The following is a 23,768-nucleotide window of genomic DNA, read 5'->3' as shown; positions in this document are numbered from 1 at the left end:
GTAGATAATTTATCACTGGTATCACTGCAAATTATTATATTTTATTGCAATTATAAGAAATAGTATAAATAATAAGTCAATTGTATATTTATTTACCTATTATAATCAACTGCTTGTTTGATATCCTGTGATGAATCACTAATTGTAAGTGTCGTTTTCTGCTGTATTGGAAGGAGTAAACTGGGAACAGCATCAGGTATTAAATATCTTTTTGGCACATCTTTTATAAATTTAAATTGAAAGTCAGTGTCTGTGAAATGATCACTTCAAATAGCACTGCTTTTAACGATTTTATATCCAATAATACTGATCCACTTATCTCTTAATTCATCTTTCAGGAACACTAAAATATTAACATACATCTTTTTTGAATAATTATATTAAAATATATTAATTAATAAAAAAAAGCTGTATCTGTTGTTATTTTGGATACATTTCATGTCTCGCATGCTGTGCGTAATGCATCATTTATCTTCGTTTAATATTCGGTGAACAACGAGGATAAATGATGTATTATGTACATCATGCGAGAAACGAAATATTCTCAATCAATTGCAAAAAAATGAGAAATTAATGTTATTTACTTTACTTAAAATACACCTAACCTATACAAATGTTACGTTTTACTATAATGAAATTGTTTACCGATGGAAAGAAACATCTCCTCGAACACCATGTTCTTGCAAATGCAGTAAGACCGCACCATTATTAAATTTTCAACTTTTAATTTGTAAATAAACTATTAAAATTAATGCACAATAATCCGCTGCAATCCGCCAAAGCTCTCGCTATCATTGTCAGTCAACTTACTCTCGGACATTTAACTTCGTTGCTCTCGACTCCTCCCCGACCTGCCGCGACGACCAATCAATTCACTACTAGAAAAGAAGAGAACTACTCCGCGACTGTTTCTTTCTCTTTCTATCGCGTCTTCAGCTTCTCTCGTACGAATGCTCCGTCTATCTTATAAGTCTATGGCAGGAATCGGCTCGAAATGTACAAATTTTTGTGAGCACTGCTTTAATTAAAATACTATATTAGGTGGGATATGCATCCGCCATATTGGCTCCTGGCAGCTGGCGCATGTTTCAAAATCGGCGATGTTAAATACACGATTCTGCCAATTCAATGATAAACCTAAAAGTATAAGGTTATGATAAATGTTAAGAAGATTCTGGCCGCCTCAAATTTTAATAAAAATGCATTCAATCGATGCGTTTTCGCGTAAAAATAAAGATTTGACAAGAAAAAGAGTGTCGCTCTGCCCTGTGAACAGAGATAATAATCATTAAAGTCGACAACTATTCAGATTAGGAAATTTGTCACAGTAGTGATTCATTGTTTTTAAAACATAAACTCACTGTTTCAGCAAAGTATTTGTTTTTAATGCAGAAGATTTGTGTTCTTAAAGCAGTGAACCATTATTGTGACAGATTTCCTAACTTGAATAGCCGTTGACTTTAACGATTAATATTTCGATTCACAGGACAAAACGACGGTTTTTTGTTGTTGTCAAATCTTTAGTTTTACGCGAAAACACATCAATAGAGTATATTTTTATCAAAATTTGATTGCTTCATACTTTCAATTCTTTTTGTTGGATTTGGTACATCAAATAACGTCGGTACAGCATTTGGCTTTAATTTTTTCAACCCATCTTGCCTATTTTGTTCAAATTGAGAGCTTTCAAAGTGAACCTGCAAAAAAAATTAAAACAAAACCTTTAACAAATATTTATAAGATATTTTCAGAAAGGTTTTTATGAAGATGTCAGGAAAGTTGCATTTTTTCAGAAACATGCTAAAATGTCTTTGAAACATTTTGTGATGAATGGGAAGATTTCTAACCTCAATTTTCCATTTCTCATCTTCTGCTCTAAATAATTGAAATAAAGGTTTAGTGATAAATATAAGTACTTACCTCGCATAATCTTGAATTCGAGGAAGGTATCCATTTGTCACGCCGACAGTTTATTAACCACTTCTTTCTTCTTTCTGCTTCCGTTGGGAACGTTTGAAATCCGGCTTCACTCCTATTCTTACAATTTAATGCACTACAACCGTCCATTTTATTTATTGCACTTATTAATTCTACGATCGTGTTTCGTATACACTGTCAGTGTACATATTGTTTTTAAAATTTATAGTTATACTATAGATTTTCAGCACTGGCAGTACAGCATCTTTGCTTGGCTCGAATTTTCCCGCACTGACTAGGAGCCAATATGGCGGATGCATATTCCTGTATAATATAGTACCTTAGCTTTAAGCCCATGGCACATACAAAAACGTAAGGCCGTAATACGTAAGCAGTAAAGAAATCGTAATGCGTGGTCTACAATGGGCAGTAGCAGTAGTGGATTAAGAAGTAGACATTAGAAGTAGGCTGTAGGATTAGGGTCTCTTTACGTCTGAGTGTCTACAATGACTTAGAGACTTGCACCGATTTGTCTCCATGTTTCGGTTTTCACATTGGCGTTGGCATATAATTTTTCGGTCTTATCATACAAAAACCAATTGCACCGGACCACGGCAATTAATTCTCGGTTAATCCTTATTTCAAAATCACGCCTAGAACTATCATAAAACTCCATGTCTGCCATACTCGAAATTTAGGTTATAGCATGCAAAAACAGTACTAGCTTCTTGCGCGCGTTTTCTTTACTACTGAATGCTGAGTTCTCATTGGTTGAGAGTAAGAAAGTAGACGTAAGAAATGGATTTCAACCATTTCGCTTACGGACTTACTCTACACCCTATAATATCGAAAAACCAGGTTACTGCGACGTCTTACTGCTTCATCCGCTACTACTACTGCCCATTGTAGACCACGCATTAGATTGGATTCGCTACTGGCCTTACGGTCTCTATCGCGATTGGCCAATTCGCTTACTGATTATGTCTTACGGCCTTATGTTTTTGTATGTGTCATGGGCTTTAATACATGATTCCGAAAATTACGTACTAAACTCATGGTACATGCCCATGACGTAGGAACATCACTAGTCAACGCATGCGCATGTAAGTCAATGTATATGTTACATCGACACCGTATTGATTGCAACTTACTTACGAAATATTATCTCCGAATTTTTTCCACTTAAACTATGACAACTTTTCACGTGGCAAGATATCGGTATTATGACTTTTAACGTAAAAGCACGAATATCATGCGTATATCCCACAAATATGTGACTGATGTGGCCCTATCCGTCCTACCGCGGCCATTAAAGCCCATGGCACATACAAAAACGTAAGGCCGTAAGACATAATCAGTAAGCGTAATTGGTCAATCACGATAGAGACCGTAAGGCCAGTAGCGAATCCAATCTTACGATTTCTTTACTGCTTACGTATTACGGCCTTACGTTTTTGTATGTGCCATGGGCTTTACACATTATGTGACAACGTGACCGTTTTATTCTACGTCACGCTATAGGTTTGTTCGCGTCGCATGCTCCAACATATTCCAATATGCTCCTACGATAGCTTTTACTCACTCCAACGCGCTCGGTAGAATAAAGGTGTGTTCCAAAATTGATTGCCAGTGCTGCGTGTGTCGTCATAAGTGCATGCTACCAATAGCGTTTCAATTTTAGTAAACATGCTTTTCATGCAAACGCAGCTTTCATTTTGGAACGATATTTTGAGTGCTGTTAACGTATAGCGACTTCAGCGAAAAGAAACAAATAACCTAGAAGTATGAAGAGAACCATACAGAAAAAATTTTTATTTGAAACCATTATAAAATTAGCATTCGATTCTAGAAGAGTCTAGTGATTCGGATTCAGAATTAGCCGAAATTATATATAATTATTCGAAGTATGAATAAATAAATGTGACCACATAAAGCTGACTACAAAAAAATTATAAATCTATTCACTACTTCTTGCTTTTTCAGCATCTTCTACCGAAATATTTATTTTAAATTCAGTATTACTCTCAGCATCAATTAAAATTAACTCCTCCATCTTTTCCGCCATCTTTATGCTGTAACTGCCTCACCTCTTCAGCCACAGCAGGAAATGACGACAAAATTAGTGACGTCTTTACTCTCTCGCAGCACTGCCACAGCGTGCTACGATGATTTTTGGAACGGTGTTGACAATGCTGCCAGCGCTGGCAAACAATTTTGGAACACAGCTAACGTAGGCGCTATGATAGGAGCATGTTGGAACATGTTGGAGCTTGCAACGCGACAAACCTCTTATGTAATACATAGGTTTTGGAATCAATTTTTATGCATGATATATACGGGAGTCAGCGATCTAGTGTTAGATATAAATATCTATTGGGACCCACTTGATTCGACCGTATTTTCGATACCCGCACATCCCTACTTATTAGGGAGTTTTTGCAATACCGTTTATCCAGATACGGTGAACGCTAAGGACAGGTTATCTTCTTCTTAACAACTAATCAAGAAAAGAATAATACGATTTTAGCGTTCACCGTATCTGGATTCACGTTATTGCAAAAATTCTTTATTCACTTATTTATATAATTTTCTACCTTTATTACATATTTTTATTAATTTACATTTACATTTACAATTTATATTTTATTAATTAACGAAATTTTATAACAGTAATTTTGTATTATATATGGACAAATTTTAAATTTGTTTATTTTGTCATACACTGATCAATGTTATATTTGAATATCGCGCTACTTTAATTAAGACCAAAATTTGATTGGCTAGCTGGTTGCTCTGAATTGTTGTGCGCGTTGTCTCACCTGTTTCCTTCCACCATGGTTCCACATGCTTCATTCTTCGTCAACAGTGTCGATTCTTATTAATTTGTTTGTTTTTTTCAACTGAAATTGTTGCACAAGATACCTGTTTTAAATATTGAATTTCTTATAAAGCTATCAGGTAAATAATTTCATTTTTTAAATCCGGCTCTCTTTTTTTCTATACTTTTAATATAATTTTATAATGAAGGTAATATTATTCTCATTTAACCTTGAAAATTAATGTAACATGTGCTTTTCGATGCCTATTTCTACCAATGTAGATTAACTTTCGTAGTTTAATTTAGTCTTTAATCCTTTTCTAATTCTTAGAACTAGGAAAAGATAAGTTAAACTAAGATTAAAATTAATCTACATCAATAAAACGGGCATTAGTCTATATTCTTTTCTGTTGAACTTTTTGCACGGTTCATTTTGCTTTTTTTTTCTTTATATAAGAGAAGAGAAAAGATGGACAGTGCAAGAAGTTCAGTTATAAAGAAGAGATTTTTTTGTACAACTTGGAAGGACAGATTGAATGCATGTTAAGTTCACCATCTGATGACAACTAGCAAAGAAAGTAATCTTTATGAAAGCATTATTTTTTCGTCTTTGTGGTTTTTACATCGGTTTGCCAATTTATTAAAACGTATTTATGACATATGTATATTACAAAGAAGCAACATAATAATATACATATATTAAATTTTATACAGATTATATATATATATATACACATATGTTAAATTTGTTCCTTTTAGCCGATAAGTACATAATATGAATGTTATATATTTTTAACAATTAAAATAATATTATAATATTCCAAGAATATTAGTTAATATTTTTAATATTATGAATGTATTCTGATGTTATATGCCTATTTCATATATATCTATATCTCACATTCATAGTCAAACCTTATTTGAAGCTTCTCCTTAAATTCATCTTTAAAAGATGCTCAGTAGTCAATAAAATAATTCAGAGTATCTGAAGATAAATTTAAGGAAGTATTAACCTGGCGTGAATGAGATGGGTAATTGTTACATCTACGACACTATGAGGTGGGTCTCATATACCCATATATTTATTCAAAGATTTTGTTTATAATAGGGTAACTCCGGTATATACGCCGCACCTATCAAAAACTTAATTTATTAAGTATTATTTACTATATTTATAGTAAACGAACTATATCAGTAAAAACTTTGTACTGTCTACTACTATGAAAAAAATATTAGAAATCCGAAATATTTATTTTTCATATTAAAAAATAAACTTTTTGAAATCTTGTATTTTTGCCGCATATCTCATAGAGGTGGGATATATGGCTACTTATAGGGGGAAAGGGGGTATGTACGGCTCATGAAAAATTTACAAATAATGCAAACATGCTTAATAATACAAACATGCTTTACTGTTCCACTACACGTATGTATCACGAAATAACCACTAAATCTTTTACACGTCCTACATTAATCATTTTATGTAGATTATAACTTATGATGGCGTTATCAATTCAACTCACAATAAATTCATTAATATTAACAGTAAGAAGTTGAAATCATAACACAATACTAATATAACATAAAGGCATGTAACAGAGTAGTTACGGGAAAATTACTCCCACTCCTTCTATTTTTTCTGACTTTTGCGGCATAAATCCCAGCGCGGCGTATTTGCCGGAGTTACCGTAATACTTATAATAATATAATGATTCGTTATTGTATTATATTACTTTCTCCTGGATATCCTAAACATATTAATATAATAAAATATCAGTTTCACTGTATTACAAGTGTATTACAAGTGTGTTACTTTAACACACATTTTATTGTAGTCATTTTTTACACGTCTGTAGGTGTGTAGATTTGCAAGGATGTAACACATGAAAAGTATTACATCCTCTTGCAAATCTACACACCTACAAATGTGTAAAAAGTGACTACAATAAAATGTGTTAAAATAACACACTTGTTTTTACAGTGTTTGTGTTTGAAATTATTTATTTTTGTACTTAAACGTTAGGTTATAGTTATTTTGTAAAAATGCAAACCCCTCTCCGCACCCTTCCCTCCAATTACTAGTAGCTAATAGCGTATTCGATTTACCGACTCGACCCGACTCTGAGTTAACGGTCTGTTCTTTTTAGCTGCATTTCTTGCACAGTTTAGCTCTTTTTTTGCAGCTAAACAGAACATTGACTCAGAGTCGGGTCGAGTCAGTAAATCGAAAACGCTATAAGAGAGCGGAGTTCCACGAAATACAATAACAAACAAAAATATCTGTTTTAAAAATGTCTGGGTATGAGATACCCGACTTCACTCACGCCGGGTTAAATATAAGGCCGAACTATGAATACAGACCATAATATCCTTGATATTATTCCTTTAATATCCGTGGAATGTTATTAAAATAATTATTAATATTATAATTATTATTATATAGAACTACAATATGAATTTACAAGAATCTGTCCCTTCACTTTTGTCCCACCAATTGATAAAATCATAAAGTGAAAAATCTCAGATTTCTGACTAATTTTTTTATGGTATTATTATAAGAATGAAATATTTTTTATTTCATTATTGTTTATCTGTTTGCCTTACTAATTGTGAGATATCAATTTCGCATGTGATAAGCTAAAAAAATATGCTTTCTGTTCAGAGATGTAGCTTGACAAAGTTATAGATATCGGTAAAGTCTGGCGGGAAAAGTAACTAAAAATAGATATTATGAGCTAGGATTAAAGAAATGATAAATATTCAAATGAATGACAATTGATTTAGATGTATCATTGTCTTTATTTCTAAAAGATTGATTCTAAATGATTGAAAAGTTTTGTCACTTGTGTATAAAACCTCGCTTCATCTTTGCGCTTCATTTTTTATTAAAAGGGATAAACGCTCTTATTATTAGCATTAGTATTTGAAGTACTTTACATGGCTGTATAAATTATCAAAGATAATTGTGTGCGGGGAGGGGAAGAGAAGGAGGGAGGAGGAGATAGAGACATACGTGCGCACATACACACGACTTATAAATGAAACCGAGCAACCTTCGCGCGATACACCTTAGATAATGCTAATACTGGCGGTATTATAACTTTCAAGTCTCAACTCGAAAAATACTGATTAAAAGTGGCATTATTATAGCATTTTGAAAAGCTCTTCACACCAGCTATTAGATTCTGAAATAAAAATAGGGTGTTTCATTTAAAAAAATCAATTTGACTTTGACTTGACTTTGATAGCGCCGCCCAAGGTCAAACTGATAAAATTAGTACCATTTTAAACCCTACAATTTTTGTATGACCCTACATTTTTCCCAGAAATGCTTACTTTAGAAATGCTCACTTTAGAAATGCTTACTTTAGAAGTGCTTACTTTAGAAATGCTTACTTTAGAAATGCATACTTTAGAAGACAAAAGAGTGCAGAATCGATAGATCATAACATTGACCAGATCAGTGTTTGGTTGCAATACGAACTGTCCGTACAAGATGCAATACGTGCATTGCTGTAATAGGCCAACATTTTGAACAATATCTGCGTTAAGCAACGTGAATAAATAAGTGTGAATGAATAAGTAATAAATAAAGTACAAAAATGAAAAAGTACGTTTTGTTTTTTTGCGATTTTCTTCAAAACAAAGTTACACGCTCCCGAAGTTTAGCCATTTAAATTCGGGAATACTCTGTGTTGTGTATAGATATTCTATTACTATTTCTATATATTTGATATTATTAAATTAAAAATTGAGATCTTTATGAAATTTTACTACGGTTAGTTGTTTGTATTGTTCTGCAGTGTATGATCCTGTATATGGCAATTGGCAGATTCTTCAGTGTTGTACGGCAGTCTTGCTGCTTGAATAACCAGTACAGCTTTTATTCAACTACTATGACTTCCTTGCTGGTTCCTCCAGCGTCTGTCCGTGGGATGATGTGCTTGGATCGTGATGCATTTACAAGAGTTGTGACTGTATCAACGTTAAAGCTACGTGATATTTCTGTCTCAAAAAATATACGTGTATTAAAGAAATATTTGTTAAAGATGTGTAATTTTAAATCAGTTCAAAAGATAAATGATGGAGCTATTATTTATCTAAATCCTGATATTGTCATGAAATTTGAAGATATTACTGAGAATGATAGAAAACTATTAGTAGATCAATATGAATATTTTGGTCCAATGGACATTACACTAAAATATGATAATTGGCGTCGTGATGTGATATTAAAATCAATTCTTCCGGAAGATATTGAAGTTCCTACAGCATACAGTTTAGTAGGAGATATTATGCAGTTGAATTTACGTGATGTACATTTGCCATACAAATCTATTATTGGTCAAATATTTCTTGATAAGACTGCGAATGCACGAACAGTAGTAAATAAAATAGATACAATTAATACATCGTTCCGATATTTTGCTATGGAAATTCTAGCAGGTGAAAGAAACACAATAACATCTGCAAAAGAACATGGTTGTACATATCAGTTTGACTTTGCACAAGTATACTGGAATCCACGTCTATCTACTGAACATACACGAATTGTAACATTTATGACACAAGGTGATGTTCTATATGATGTATTTGCAGGAGTAGGACCCTTTGCAATTCCTGCCGCACGTAAAAAAGTCCAAGTATTTGCTAATGACTTAAATCCTGAATCTTACAAATGGCTTCAAAAAAACGCTCTTGTTAACAAGGTAAAAGATAATTTTAAAGCTTTTAACATGGATGGTAGAAATTTTTTGAGAGAAGTTGTTAGAGATAATATTTTGACGAGACGGGCTCAAGATTTACCTGGTTCTGAACATATAATAATGAATTTACCTGCATCAGCTATTGAATTTTTGGACATACTTCCTGATTGGTTTACACAAGAAGAATTTAAAAAAGTATGTCTTAAGCCACCCACATTTCATGTATACTGTTTTGTGAAAACGGATAAAGGAGATGATGTTTGCATGCTTGGAAGGTTATTGGTTGAGGAAAAACTTGGTTATACATTGTCTGCTGAATCTATTGTTAGTATACATAATATTAGGGATGTTTCACCAAGTAAACAAATGGTTCGTGTATCATTTTTATTGAAAACACTTAAAGGCGAGGAGCCAGCAACGAAGAAATTTAAGATTAGTTAGATAATTTAAAATTAGTGTGATTAATTATCTACAATAGTTTGTTTCTAAAGAATGATATAACGAAGTACAGAAAAAATGGAGAAGAACAAGAAGATTCATAAAAATAAAAATGTTTTCAAAATCGCAAGAGTTCATAGTATTAAGTTGAAAGTTAAAGCACTAAAAGTGATTACTAATTTGAAGAAAGTAAGTGATGAATATTTACAAATTTTAAATTGATATATGAGATCATTATTATGAGATTACACTTTATATATTGTTGGTCATATTTGTCAAACGATTTCCAGTCTTTAATTTATTGAACAATCTGAAATTGTCAAGAATAAAATAAAGAAATAGGTACTCATATAGGTAATTCAATACTTATTAAGTTTCTTGTTTAATTTAATTTAATTTTGTAAAACACTTAAAAACTTATATGCCCACAAAGAGATCCGAATAAATACAATAGTAAGCATTTAATAAAAAATAGTTTTGATTAAATATAATTGTTTTTGTGCTTTAAAATTAATTTGAGAAAGAAAATAAAATATTAAATAAAAATAAAACACTGGGTATGGATTAGCTATTAAGGAAATTAGAAAATTTGCAAGCATCTAACTCCAAAGCAAAACTTGATACAAAATAAATTTATAAGAAATCGATCAAAACAAATAAAGAATTTTTATGCCTAAGATAATGTCAGCACAAACGGATGTAACGACCTCAATGATGGAGCGAATACAACTTGATATTAAGAAAAAAGAAAATGGATAGATTTAATCTATTACAAATTATACTGTGCATCTATTACAAATTATACTATGCATTTTTAATTTCAAATGTTAATTTCTTGTCAATATAATATTACACATACATTCTTTATTAGAATTTTTATAATAAATATTACAAAAAATATATATAGTTTTATTATTTAGCTTTCTTACCTTTTTCTAGACTATCCACTATATCCAATATTTACGTGCTGTAGTTTTATTGAAGTTTTATAAAGTATCAGATATAAATAAAACATAAATATCAAAAGTATATGTCATATAAGTATATGTCATATGTAATAAAGAAAATAGTAAATTGCATGTGAGTTATTGTATAGAAAAAACTAGATATTTTTTATTATACTTCTTTTCATTTTAGAGCGATATGTCGCAACAAATACATCATTTCTGTACAGCAAGTTTGATAGTCGTAGGAGATGAAATTTTACGTGGTCAAATAATTGACACCAATACATCATATCTGGCAAAAAATTTAACTGCTGCTGGAATAAAACTACAGAAAGTTATAATGGTCTCTGATATCGTACGTATTATTTATGATTACTTAACGTGTGCGCAAATTTAATGTAATATTATTAATAATATATAGAATAACGATGTTATTTACAAGTAACAATTTACTTTCCACAATCCTAAATGAATATTTTATTAGAAATACTTTTAAACTATATATATTATTCTAAATTCTAAATGATACTTTTAAATATCTAATATTAACAATTAATTAATGCTAAAATTCATGTAAATTTACGTAAAAAATTGTCATTTAAATCTTTTATTAGGTGGATGATATTGTTAAAGAAATACGCAATGCATCAAAGCAGTATTCTATTGTGTTTACATCTGGTGGTGTTGGACCTACTCATGATGATGTAACTTATGAGGCTGTAGCAAAGGCTTTTGAATTAAAACTTGAATTAAATCAGGAATTATTTGATATATACACTCGAATGATTCCTGATCAGGCCGAAATAAAACGACTTGCTATTGTTCCCAATACTTGCAAGATTATCATCATTGATTCAGGTACACATATTTTCTTTCAAAGTTGGTGTTTACATCTCTCTTCTGACGACAGTGGACAACATCTAAATTGATGAAACTAATGCGAATTCTATGTATTTTTCAATCTTTCTTAAATTGTTATATTTTAATTTATATATATATTCTTTGACTGAAAAAATTAAGTGGATCTGTTTGATCAATTTCAATTTATAATTTTTATATTCTTACTGAGGGTGGCTCAAATCTAGAGCCATTCTAATCATGACATTATATTATTAAATTATTTTATAAGTGACTTTGTTGATTTGCGCACCGTTTTCCGCGCTGACTCCTATCGCCCTTAATACATTACGCATTGTTGTTATTTTGGGAGTCCTTTATTTATTATTATTTTGTTTCAAAATTTACATTTTAGTTTCTTCGCTCTCAGCGCACATATAAGGTTTCTTTAAAAATTATGTGATTGGACCTATAATTATTGGTTATTAACATTTCTGAATAATTATTTAGATTCAGAAACATCGTGCCCATATGTTGTCATTGTCATGACCCTGAATAATTTTTCCTAAATAACTAGGTGTCAATCTCTTATAGTTTTAAAGATATTAAGAGTTAAAGTATAATTTTAGTAGTAAATTTTCACCTTAGAGAATAAACTCCTTAGAGAATAAAGTCCTGAGTGACCTTCAGAAGATTTTAGTTGATAGTCACTCTTTATTAATCTTCACTCACCAGACTTTTTTTTTGCTCACGCGGATGCCAATCGTGAGACACTATCGGATATTTTGGTATGCAATTACGGAGTAAATATTACTAATTTGTCAAGAGTAGTTTTCTCTGAAAATTTTGAACAATATAGAACGTGCCATTAAAAGTTGAATTTTATTAATTATACAATATAAAATAATTGTTTAAAGAAAACTGTTCTCATGATTTAATGAAATATACACGTTTTATAAAAATATTTATATCTTAATCTATATTTTTTATTTTGCATTTTATTCCTATATACTTTAAAGCTTCCATAATGATGTTTCAAAGAGGAAATAATGGTGAACATGGAGGAAACTAGCCTCGATGATTTTGATTTTGACATACGTTGTCATAACCCTAAATGACTTCCAATAGGTTTTAGCCGTTTCTCGTTATTCGTTAAGGTTTAAGGGGATCCTAAGGTTGTTTTACTTTACTATCAATTCCATTCAGCGATAATTCTTTGAATTGGATTTACAGATTACGGACAAAATTGTTTCTATAGAATTAAAGTACGCGCAAATTAGAAACATCTGGAATACTGGATTTCACGAGAAAATCGAAAAAAAATTTAAATATTCATTTACTTTTGGTTTGTGCAGATGTCACCTACTTATGAAATTAATATTTGCTTGATATAAGAGTTTTATAATTCATGAATGAAAACGAAATTTATAATGCATGATGAAAAATTTATATCCATTGTTTTCATCTTAATATATAATATTAACGTATGATATTATATTATATTTTCAGGGGCTTTTCCAGTAGTAAATATAAAAAATGTTTACGTGCTACCTGGTTCCCCAAAGTACTTTAAGCCTGCTGCAGACACAATAATTTCTCGTTTGAAAGGATGCACACCATTTCACTTTGAATATATAGATATTGCATTAGATGAACTATCAATAGTAAACGTTTTAGATAAACAAGCAAAACGGTGGGATGGTAAAGTAAAAATTGGTAGTTATCCTCAATATGAATTGCAAACACCTTTTACGAGAATCACTTTAGAAGGATTCGAAGAAACAATTGCAGAAGCAAAAGAGGAACTTTTGTACCACTTGCCAATACAGAAAATTATAAATTTGAAACATAAATTCAGCAATTTTCAAATGAATATTGTACTGGAAAATAGTAAAAGTGAAATGTATATTAAATGTGCATTAGACATATTAAATGACTGTTATGAAAGGTGCGTATGTAACATGTTACATGTGTGTTATTGCTTTAGGATATTATAAATAAGTAGAGAAGCGCGGTCGTGGCTGGATCTTAGTGTTAATGTGTCTAATTTATGTGAACTTTTAATTCTTAGCGTACGTATTTTTACTTCCGTAATTACTGAACAGGAGTATCCTCTCAATCAAGTGTGTCTCTAATTTGTTTAATTTTAAAATGCACTGATTTAAATGTTTAAAATCCTTATTTTGAAGAATTTAAAGAAGAGCCTCATATAAATTGCCGCTATTGATAATCTGTTGTATGTATTTGTTCTTTATAGATATAATCCAAATGAAATTTTCATTAGTTTCAATGGTGGTAAGGATTGCACAGTAGTTTTGCATTTAGCTGCTACCGTCGCTAAATTGCGTAATATTACATCTTTGCTGTGCTTATATGTAACAGATGATTCTTTTCCGGAGGTAAGAGCTCTAACCATTAAATAGATAATAAAAGATATAACGAGAATGTATTTTTTTTCACACAAGAACACGCACTATGCGCTGTATCTTACTGAATTGAGCTCTGAATTGATCCTGAATCAGACCGATTGAATTCGATCCATTAAAAAGTCTGTACTAAATGAATCGATCTGTTCGAAATCGATTCAATCAAAGAATATTTTTTTAGTATGATAGTATAAATTCAACAAAAGCAATTAAACAATTAAAACAAGGTTCTAATTTGCTTCCAAGTCAAATAATTTTAATTTAAAATAAGAAGCGTCATAACGATCAGAACGTTAAGATGTTGAACTATTGTATAATAAATTCATTTAAATGAATTAATTTCAGAAATTATAATTGCGTGCCGATATGGTTGTCGGACTTTCAACGCAATCAAATCTGAAAATATTAATAATCCCCCCAAATTTCCCAACTTAAAAACTGTAATAAACTTATTGCGAAAAATAATGCCTCGGCCGGGAGTCGAACCCGAATCTCTTGCATTCCGTGCGAGCGTCCTAAACCTTTAGACCACCGAGACGGTTCTGACCGTTATGACGCTTCTTAATTTAAAGCATTATGTTTAACATTAGCGGTCTTTCAATCTTATTATTGTTTAATTTAAAAATCTAGATACACGCACACATACACACATACACAGTTATTAACTACTGACGTAAAATGTACATAAACGCAATTAAATTCGGTTTCAATTGGTGTTATAAAATCGGATTTAACAACGGACTAGCATTTATACAATTTATCCAGTAATAACTAGTTAATAATTAAACAGATAATAATTAAACCCAATTAATGGTGATGTGTGAACGTAATCCGCTGCACACTGTTATGCCGTTAAAAAATTACAATCGATAATTAGGCAGGGAACATTCAGAAACTTTATCCAGGTACATCAGATATCATTTTATTCTTGTTTAATATAATTCAATGAGTCATTAGGAATAAAATGATGCGCCTTGAAATTCTGAACGCATTTCTGCAGTAGCCAAAATTCGACTAAATTGCTGTGTTCAGAAAACAAGACACAAATGTGTGATACAACGCGCTAAAAATTTATAGCATACGCGATAATGTCGTGAACTATTCATTTTTAGTTACTATAGTTACTATAATACGTTTCGAAACGCAGTGAGAACGTATCTCAACAGTTGTGTTTTCTGACAATAAAGATACACAATTCTTTTTGAAAAAATCGCGATCTCTTATTAAATGAATCGATCTACCTTAAATCAGCCCTTTTATCCTGAACGGATTTAAAAAGCGATTTTTTTGGGCAAAAAATCAATCTTTATAATGGTAAACTTCCTGTTCTCACTTGGCGCATGCGCTGGCGAGACAATCACGCATCCAAAGAACAGGGAGGAAATTTAAAGCTAGATTTAGCATATCTTCATAAAAGCTTAAATAAGTTGACACAGTTTAGGATGAGGATTAACTAGAAAAGAAAATATATTTTGTATATATAGCCTAGATTGGAATCAGACAAATACTTATCAGTCTCTGTAATTTGTTGCGAGTATGAGGAACATAAAAAAGAACATAAAAAGAATATGACTTATATTCTGACAAGAATCTCCGCAATCGTAAGCTGGAGAAGAGACAATATTCTTCCTATAAAGACTGTAATTTAAGTTGTAATGATTGCTTTTTATTCTGTTTATCATCAACTATCGTTGTTCCTATTAAGGGATAAACCTATAAAGGGTTGAATCAAGATTTGACCATGAAAAGTTGGAAGAAGGACGCATAGAGTGCACTCGTTTCTCTGGCGACTGATTCATAAATATATTTTTTTGTATATCAGAGTAAAAATATATATAAAAGAATCTTTTGTTATTATATTGATTGTGATAAATATAATCAAGTCACTTGCTTTTACCAAAATTAAAAATATAACAACAAAAAATATGACAAATTGATTTTTTCATCTATGCTATTAAGTATTTTTTCAATTGTTTTTAATTTTGAAATACTAGATATACTATTTACCCTATAAATCTTGAATCATTTTTCAAATAGAATACATATCTGTTGATATTCTGTACATGTAGGTAGAAGCATTTGTGGAGTCAGCTGCTCAATATTATGGTTTGGAGATAATACGGATGCAACGACCGATCAAATCCGCATTATCTGAATTACTGGAAGAAAAACATTATTTGAAAGCAGCTCTTATGGGTACGAGAAAAGGTGATCCAGGTTCTGAAAATTTACAAGCATTTACACCCACTGATCCGAACTGGCCACAATTGATACGTGTAAATCCTATCTTACATTGGTCCTACAGTCAAGTATGGACATTTTTATTAAAACATAACATTCCTTATTGCTCGCTTTACGATCAAGGATATACAAGTATTGGCAATCGAAATACTACGATACGAAATCCGTTGTTAAAAGATCCTAATAATCCTTCATTTTATTTACCAGCCTATACTTTGACCGATAAATCTGCCGAGAGAGAAGGCAGAGAATGTGAAAAGAAATAATATTTGATTTTTTAGAATTTCAGACAGACACACACACACACACACACACACACAAACGAATTAATATTGTATATACTAATTAGTATTATTAGTATATATTATTATTAGTATTAATTATTTCCCTATAAGTCATTCTTTATTTTTATAACTGTATTAATTATTTTTAATACAGATAGTATCTTGTTACGAATTCATACGAAACTTGTTAATATATTTAAATTTAATTATGGATATAAATTATTTGAATACTTATATTTAATAGCAGTTTTGCAAAATAAATTAATTTTTATAAAGACTATTGTGTATTCTTTTATACTTGAAGAATTTGACCTCAAAAATTATTCGATCATAATCAACGTTCTAATATGGATTCTGTTACTGATAAATATATAGTTTAATAGTCAACTGACGTAACATAGTAGCATACATACAGTGCCCATCAGCAAATTGAGGATTATCTTCGACTAATCTTCTTCGGAAGCCATTTAAGCTTGGATTTGAATGGATTTAGATTCCATAAATTTGAGTTACCGCAATGCATATAAAGATTCAACGTTATAGAGAAGTGAAGTCTGAAATTAGTAAATCGACATGGTGAACGGAAGTGTTCATTGGGAGGCAAGAGTTCTATCAGCAAAACCAATACGGTTGCTAGGATGGAACGTCCCTGCTGAGGAATTGGTTCATATACCAGAACATTGGCTGATCTATCCTGAACCCAATCCTTCTCTTCACTATTTACTGGCCATTCTATACATAATTTTCACCTTTGTAGCGTTATTCGGAAATGGACTTGTTATCTGGATATTTTGCTCGTAAGTTACATATACAGCAGTTGAACATTGACAATAAATATTGCTTAACTTACATTATAATGCTGTGCAATACAAATTTTAATTTTTAATAAGCATAATTTTTTTGGAATTAATAAAATTTAGCCTTTTATTTATTTAAGTATGAGTTTTTTAGTAGATATAGTTTATCATTTTTTACGTCATAATTTAAATACGCCAAAATTTAGCATGTCATTATATGTACTAAGCGTTAATATTTATATTTCATATCAAAATCTTCTTTTCTCTGTAGAGCCAAATCGCTAAGAACATCTTCAAATTTGTTTGTGGTGAATTTGGCATTTTGCGATTTCTTCATGATGCTCAAGGCACCGATATTTATATATAATTCTTTTAATACTGGATTTGCTACTGGTCATTTAGGATGTCAACTCTTTGCCTTTATGGGTTCGCTTAGTGGAATTGGAGCTGGTATGACAAATGCTGCTATAGCGTATGACAGATACAGGTATAAATATCAAGTAAATGTACAAAGTTTATTAATATATATATATGTGACAACTACGAAGTTTTACGTAATTAAAAAATATAAATTCCAAGATTGAATTCTAAATTGTTTAAACAGTATAAAATTTTAAATAAGATCTTAAATTATTCAGACTATGTTTGAGCATAAAGATTTGAAAGTTATTCATTTATTAGTAATGATTTAAGACTTGTTTGGGATGTCGAGAATGTAATTCTAGTCAATTTAATCGGGACACATTTCCAAAATATCTATGCGGGGTCCTTTCTTCGTACGCTTGCATATCTTTCGTTTTAAAACAAAATATTTAATAATTATACTTTGATTATTGTAAAACAATAAAGTTAATGAACTTAGACTATTTCGACATTGTTCATTTCTATAGTTCTATAATTTAAGAAGTCGATATTTTGTAAACCAAGCGTTTGCAAAAAAAGTTTCCAGATGAAAATTATGTTTGTTTTGAGATTCTAATTCATATTTTAAATTTGGTGGTTTAATCTGGGAATATCTTGTATAACTTGCTAATGATTTTAATGATATAATTACACGTTATAATATTATCAAATTAGTGTTATAGCCCGACCACTTGATGGGAAATTATCTCGCGGTCAAGTGATGCTCTTTATTGTACTTATCTGGACGTACACAATTCCTTGGGCCTTGATGCCAATAATGCATGTCTGGGGTCGGTTTGTGCCTGAAGGTTTTTTGACAAGCTGCACTTTCGATTATTTGACAGATACTCCGGAAATACAATATTTTGTGGCCACAATATTTATCTTTTCTTATTGTATACCAATGTTACTTATCATATATTATTATAGTCAAATTGTCAGCCACGTTATTAATCACGAGAAAGCTCTTCGTGAACAAGCAAAGAAGATGAATGTCGAAAGTTTGAGAAGCAATGTCGATACAAATGCTCAAACTATGGAAATACGTATAGCCAAGGTATTCTTCATATATACAAATTTTCCCTCCTTTACACATGATACAAATACAATACAGAAATAAATTTACATACATACATATTACACACATAATTATTTAGGAATGTTCTCTATTCATTCTGCATATAAAAGTACTAATAAGAGTACATAAAAATGCAGTTATCAAAAAATCAAGTTTTTACAATATTTTATATTTTATTCTAATTTTATATATTACCTATGTATATACATATATAATATGAAATATCTTATCAAATTTTGTTAGTGTTTTGAAAAGCTCTTGAGATGAGCTACAAGAATATGTAATGAAAAATGAGAATTTCAATTAAAAAAAATTTATTTGATCTTGACCTGATCTTGACGATGCCACCCAAGGTCGAATCGAAAAAACCAACAGTATAAATACATATTTTTAAATCCTATAACTTTTATTTAATCTTACAATTAATTAATCGAGAATGAAACAGAAATATTCCGACAGCGACTTCTCCGTTACAGATTACAGATATACTCTCTATTTTGCTCAAACATTTAGCTCAAGGCTATTATAATATTTCATAAAATTGAGTTTTTTCTCTGCACTACTTTATCATTTCCTGTATCTGTTATATAAACATTAAAATGAGAAAATGAATAAGTGATGCAAGAGCGAGTAACACATCGACTTAATGTCATTTATTGTTACATATATATTCATCATATACATTAAATCACATGTGTTTAAAGAAATGTATGACATGCGTCATCTTTTTTTGTAGGCCGCGATAACAATATGCTTCCTTTTTGTTCTCTCGTGGACTCCATACGGAGTTCTCGCGATGATTGGTGCTTTTGGAGATAAGACATTATTAACTCCTGGTATCACAATGATACCGGCATGCACATGCAAATTTGTGGCTTGTTTGGATCCATATGTATATGCTATAAGTCATCCAAGATACAGGTAGACAAAAGTGAAGAATTCTGTTTTTATTTCTTTTTTATCTGAAATTATTATGTGCCATAAGATAATTATATTTGATCTATTACTGCAGCTTATATGATTGTGTGATGTCAGACAGTAAAGGATTCTCATACATATCTTATGAGAAATTTATTTTGTTTAAATTTTTGTTCAAGATGACACGGTATTGGTCGCGTTCAGCAGACTCAACTGTTGTGGAGCGGATCCATAAGCGCTCGTTGCTATTGGTGTATTCTTTTAGATCATTCAATAGCAGTGAGAGCTCACTGATCCGCTCCGCAACAGTTGAGTCTGCTGAACGCGACCAATTTTTCTGCGTTCAGCAGAGAAAGCAGCTTTGCAACTGCTGTAAAATTCTTCAATACGATTGATTCTTGTTTTTGATTCCTTACAGATCTAAATGTATAAACCAATCATATTGAAGAATTTTACAACAGTTGCAAAGTTGTTTTTTCTGCTGAACGCAGCCATTGTCTCACGCCAGGTATTGCGTTCGTATTTAGCGCAAGAGACACTACCGTGTCTGTTTACTCAAACCGTCGAGTTGAATAGAGACGCAATGATCATATTTAAAAAACAGCAGGGTAAACGAAATTTTTAATAGGCATAATCGATTGCTTGGAGTATTATTATATAATAAGTATCTTTATTTTTTTTCTACAATGAATATTAAGAATTTTCAACTTTTATGTCAAAATGAGATAAAATATATTTAAGAAAGTCCGCGTGTCGTGATGTCCGGTATCCTGTTGTAAATTAATTTTTAATATTCGCATACACCTGCTTAAACATCCTCCACATCCATTTACAGTAGCTGCATTAATGGATCAATTTTTGGTAAATATTTGGTAATAAAGATCATTCTCTCCAATGACCTTGACTTTGGCATATGTTGTCAAGACCCTGAATAACTTCCGGGCTCTGATAGGTTTTAGCCGGCGCTCGTTAGCCATTAAAAAATTATTGACAAAAAAATATTCATCAATAAAACGTAATTTTCGGATACGATCCTGTTCTGATGAAAAAATTCTTTCTATTCTAAAAATATTTCTGTGCTTTAAAAACACAAATGCTTTAATCCTTTGAACTCAAAAGGCGATTCTGAGCCGCCAAGTTTTATGTGGCAATTCCAATGGCGATTGTGTGAAATATGTCAAGTCAAGGTCATTGGAGGATGGTCCCCAGTGGTCCCTAATGTCCCTATTACTAAATATTTATCCAATTTTTTAACATTAATTATGTCTTCATGAATATTATTCTGCAACAGATTAGAACTGCAAAAACGATTACCGTGGTTAGAATTGCAAGAAAAATCTACGGATACTCGGAGTTCTACATCTGAAATAGTGAATGTGCCATCATCTTAAATCTTATTTAATTTTATCTTAAACAATAACTATATTTAATTATGATATATGATCGATTGCTATAATCATCATTAAGATTATATTCTTTATTACTGCAGTAATAAAATGATTGCGTAGTCTATATTGATGTAGTTACACAAGTACATAATTGTAAATATATAAATGTGAATAATGTAACCTTAATAAACACAATATTTGTTCAGTCTTCCTCTTCTTCGTTATGATCATGTTTATTGCTAAAATTGCTAAATGTGATACTTCTTGTCCGTTATATAAAAAACAACGTTAAGATTATGTGTGTGATTGTATTCTTTTTAAATCTTTGCTTTTATAACGTTTCTTTTTTATAGAATTATAACTTGACATCAGTATTGATAACAAATCTCTCATAAAAATAATAAAACGATACTCTGGTATATAAAAAAAAGAAATAAAATTTCTTTATATTTTTAACATTTATTTTATAAATTACTGTGCATCGCCATCGATTTACTATCATATTTTTTACACGTGTGCATTCAAGTACACATGTTCAGTCACTGCAGATTTAGATGACCGGCCAATGTATTTAATTAGCTTACTACTTGTTGAATCGTTATGCTATCTTCGATAATTAAATCGGTCGCCACCTCGTTTTCCTATGCCACGAGGGAGGTATGCCTCTTTCCCTTGCAGTGATAGACGTCCTCGGCCTGTTGCGTCTTAGGAAGCGATTTCACCCTGTGGAAGCTTGTTTTATCTTACATGTGTACTTATTGATAACGAAAACAACTTACAATTAATGTACTTTATTGTTAGTAGGTTTGTGTAATTATTTATATTTCTGTGTATATCGTTTTATGGGAAGATTTTATTTTATATTCGGGGAGGGCTCTTCGGTTTTTCCTCCTGAGTCTTGGCCTCTTCCACCGGTTGTCCTTTGTTGCTTGCAGGAATTCGTCCAAGAATGAGCTGAACCTCTGTTAATTTGTCATTTTATAATGCGTTTTAATTTTTAATTAGTTAAGGCGACTCACGTACGACCTCTTGTTACAAGGAGGCGGTTGTAAGGTTAGGTTAGGTTAGAGACGCGTTAAGGTTAGACAGAGATACAATTACTACGTTTACACGGTTCGATTTACGTCGAAGTTATAACATCGATGTATGAAACTGGCCAACCATAGCTATTTCTCAGAAGAATGGAATGATTGTAATTGGCCAGTTTCTTAACATCAATGTTATAACTTCGGCGTAAATCAAGCCGTGTAAATGTAGTCAATATATTTTTCTGTAACAGATTTTACTGAAACTATTACCTTGCATATAAAAGTCGGCTCACCGCTCAAGTTGACTCGTTCTTAAATCATGCACTTGATATGGGTACGAATTTTTAACTTTCTATTGAGTTATCTTAATTATTTTGACAATACGTGTAAACATGTTGTAACGTTATAACTTCGGGGTAAATCAAGTCATGTAAACGTGGACTACGTTTACATGACTTGATTTACCCCGAAGTTATAACGTTATAACCAATCATAGCTATTCCTCTGAAGAATGGAATGACTGTAATTGGCCAATTTCCTGACACCCATGTTATAACTTCGAGGTAGAACCGTATAAACAGTCATATGCATGATATGTGTTTAATTAATCATTTTGATGCATATTGTACCAATTTAGTACACCATCACTTTAAGGAGATCCTAAACCGATTACCGAACTTGATCGAGGTCGATAGTGCAGACTTTTTTAATTCCAAATTCGATAATAGTGACATCTTTGATTCATTTCTTACATTATATTATATATCGTTCTATCTCACTTAAACGCATACATCTGTCCTTATCTAACATATGCCAGCACCATCTATCGCAAGACCGCGCAACTATTACTACACGGAATTTCGACTCTGTTGACACTGTTGACAGTCCCAGTCTTCGCAAAATATCCATATATACATATTTTCTATTCGGTGGGATTACTTTCCTTCTAGACTTTCAATCTTAGTTCTATAAACTTGGTATCGTTCGTTACAATAATGTGACCTCAGACCTATGCTTATTTTCAAGATATAAACTATAAAACTTTTGTATGAAGCAAATATAGACCTGTAGCGGGATTCTCTAACTTCCTATCGACGATTGTCGCTATCGTTAACTGTACTTATCGATAACTTTCATTATGAGTAATTACGAGTGATTCTGTATCAAGCAGTTATCGATATTTCTTGTTAAATCAAATCGTTAAGTTCCGAAAATTGTCGTTACGTTAACGATGGACTCCGGGGAGGTCTCGTTAACCACTTAGTGATACTCGATATAATCTGTAAGATTCCTAAGAAACGTTGGGTGTTGCATCAGCTTCTAATTTTTTTTATAAAATACGTACGTAAAACAATTATATTGATAAATAGATAATGAAAATTAAATATAAATAAAAAAAATTTAATTTAAATTTAATTAAATAATATTACATTGTTCTTTTTCATTTTAAATTCGCAGCATGCCGATTTACAAATAATAGAATTAAAAATAGCATAAATAACATAAATAAATGATTTTCAGAATGGCTGATGCCTATCTTGTT

The 23,768-nt window shown here is 31.2% G+C and overlaps 3 protein-coding genes and 1 long non-coding RNA gene across 6 annotated transcripts; 2 read left to right on the top strand and 2 right to left on the bottom strand.

Moving 5' to 3' along the window:
- Window positions 1-719, bottom strand: LOC108730236 (uncharacterized). The gene is made up of 3 exons (XR_001936969.1): window positions 646-719; window positions 97-343; window positions 1-24 (listed from the first exon to the last, which is right to left on the bottom strand). It is a non-coding gene; the product is annotated as an uncharacterized lncRNA (long non-coding RNA).
- A 98-nt stretch (window positions 720-817) lies between these two features.
- Window positions 818-2,107, bottom strand: LOC108730234 (THAP domain-containing protein 2). The gene is made up of 3 exons (XM_018459801.1): window positions 1,921-2,107; window positions 1,583-1,697; window positions 818-1,137 (listed from the first exon to the last, which is right to left on the bottom strand). The coding sequence occupies exons 1-3, from the start codon at window positions 2,065-2,067 to the stop codon at window positions 1,025-1,027; spliced, it is 375 nt and encodes a 124-aa protein (XP_018315303.1). The 5' UTR covers window positions 2,068-2,107; the 3' UTR covers window positions 818-1,024.
- Window positions 2,108-4,775: 2,668 nt separating this feature from the next.
- Window positions 4,776-16,630, top strand: LOC108730239 (FAD synthase). 3 transcript variants are annotated; one of them, XM_018459807.1, is made up of 8 exons: window positions 4,776-4,875; window positions 8,539-9,013; window positions 9,335-9,444; window positions 11,017-11,181; window positions 11,441-11,684; window positions 13,173-13,611; window positions 13,921-14,062; window positions 16,159-16,630. In XM_018459807.1, the coding sequence occupies exons 2-8, from the start codon at window positions 8,542-8,544 to the stop codon at window positions 16,594-16,596; spliced, it is 2,010 nt and encodes a 669-aa protein (XP_018315309.1). In that variant the 5' UTR covers window positions 4,776-4,875; window positions 8,539-8,541; the 3' UTR covers window positions 16,597-16,630. The 3 variants fall into 3 exon arrangements, with proteins under 3 accessions (XP_018315309.1, XP_018315307.1, XP_018315308.1); XM_018459805.1 differs by having other exon boundaries at window positions 8,539-9,444; XM_018459806.1 differs by lacking the exon at window positions 4,776-4,875 and adding an exon at window positions 5,279-5,313 and having other exon boundaries at window positions 8,539-9,444.
- Window positions 16,631-16,936: 306 nt separating this feature from the next.
- On the top strand, window positions 16,937-21,215 carry Uvop (ultraviolet-sensitive opsin). Its single transcript, XM_018459803.1, has 5 exons — window positions 16,937-17,411; window positions 17,683-17,898; window positions 18,489-18,870; window positions 19,628-19,812; window positions 21,101-21,215. Exons 1-5 carry the CDS (start codon window positions 17,188-17,190, stop codon window positions 21,198-21,200), a joined length of 1,107 nt encoding a protein of 368 aa, XP_018315305.1. The 5' UTR covers window positions 16,937-17,187; the 3' UTR covers window positions 21,201-21,215.
- Window positions 21,216-23,768: the final 2,553 nt, after the last annotated feature.

The sequence above is a fragment of the Mycetomoellerius zeteki genome, unplaced genomic scaffold, assembly GCF_001594055.1.
Source record: "Mycetomoellerius zeteki isolate Tzet28-1 unplaced genomic scaffold, Tzet1.0 scaffold865, whole genome shotgun sequence".
Classification (NCBI taxonomy): domain Eukaryota; kingdom Metazoa; phylum Arthropoda; class Insecta; order Hymenoptera; family Formicidae; genus Mycetomoellerius; species Mycetomoellerius zeteki.
The sequence above is the reverse complement of the archived record's forward strand: the minus strand, read 5'-3'. Positions and strand labels throughout refer to the sequence as shown.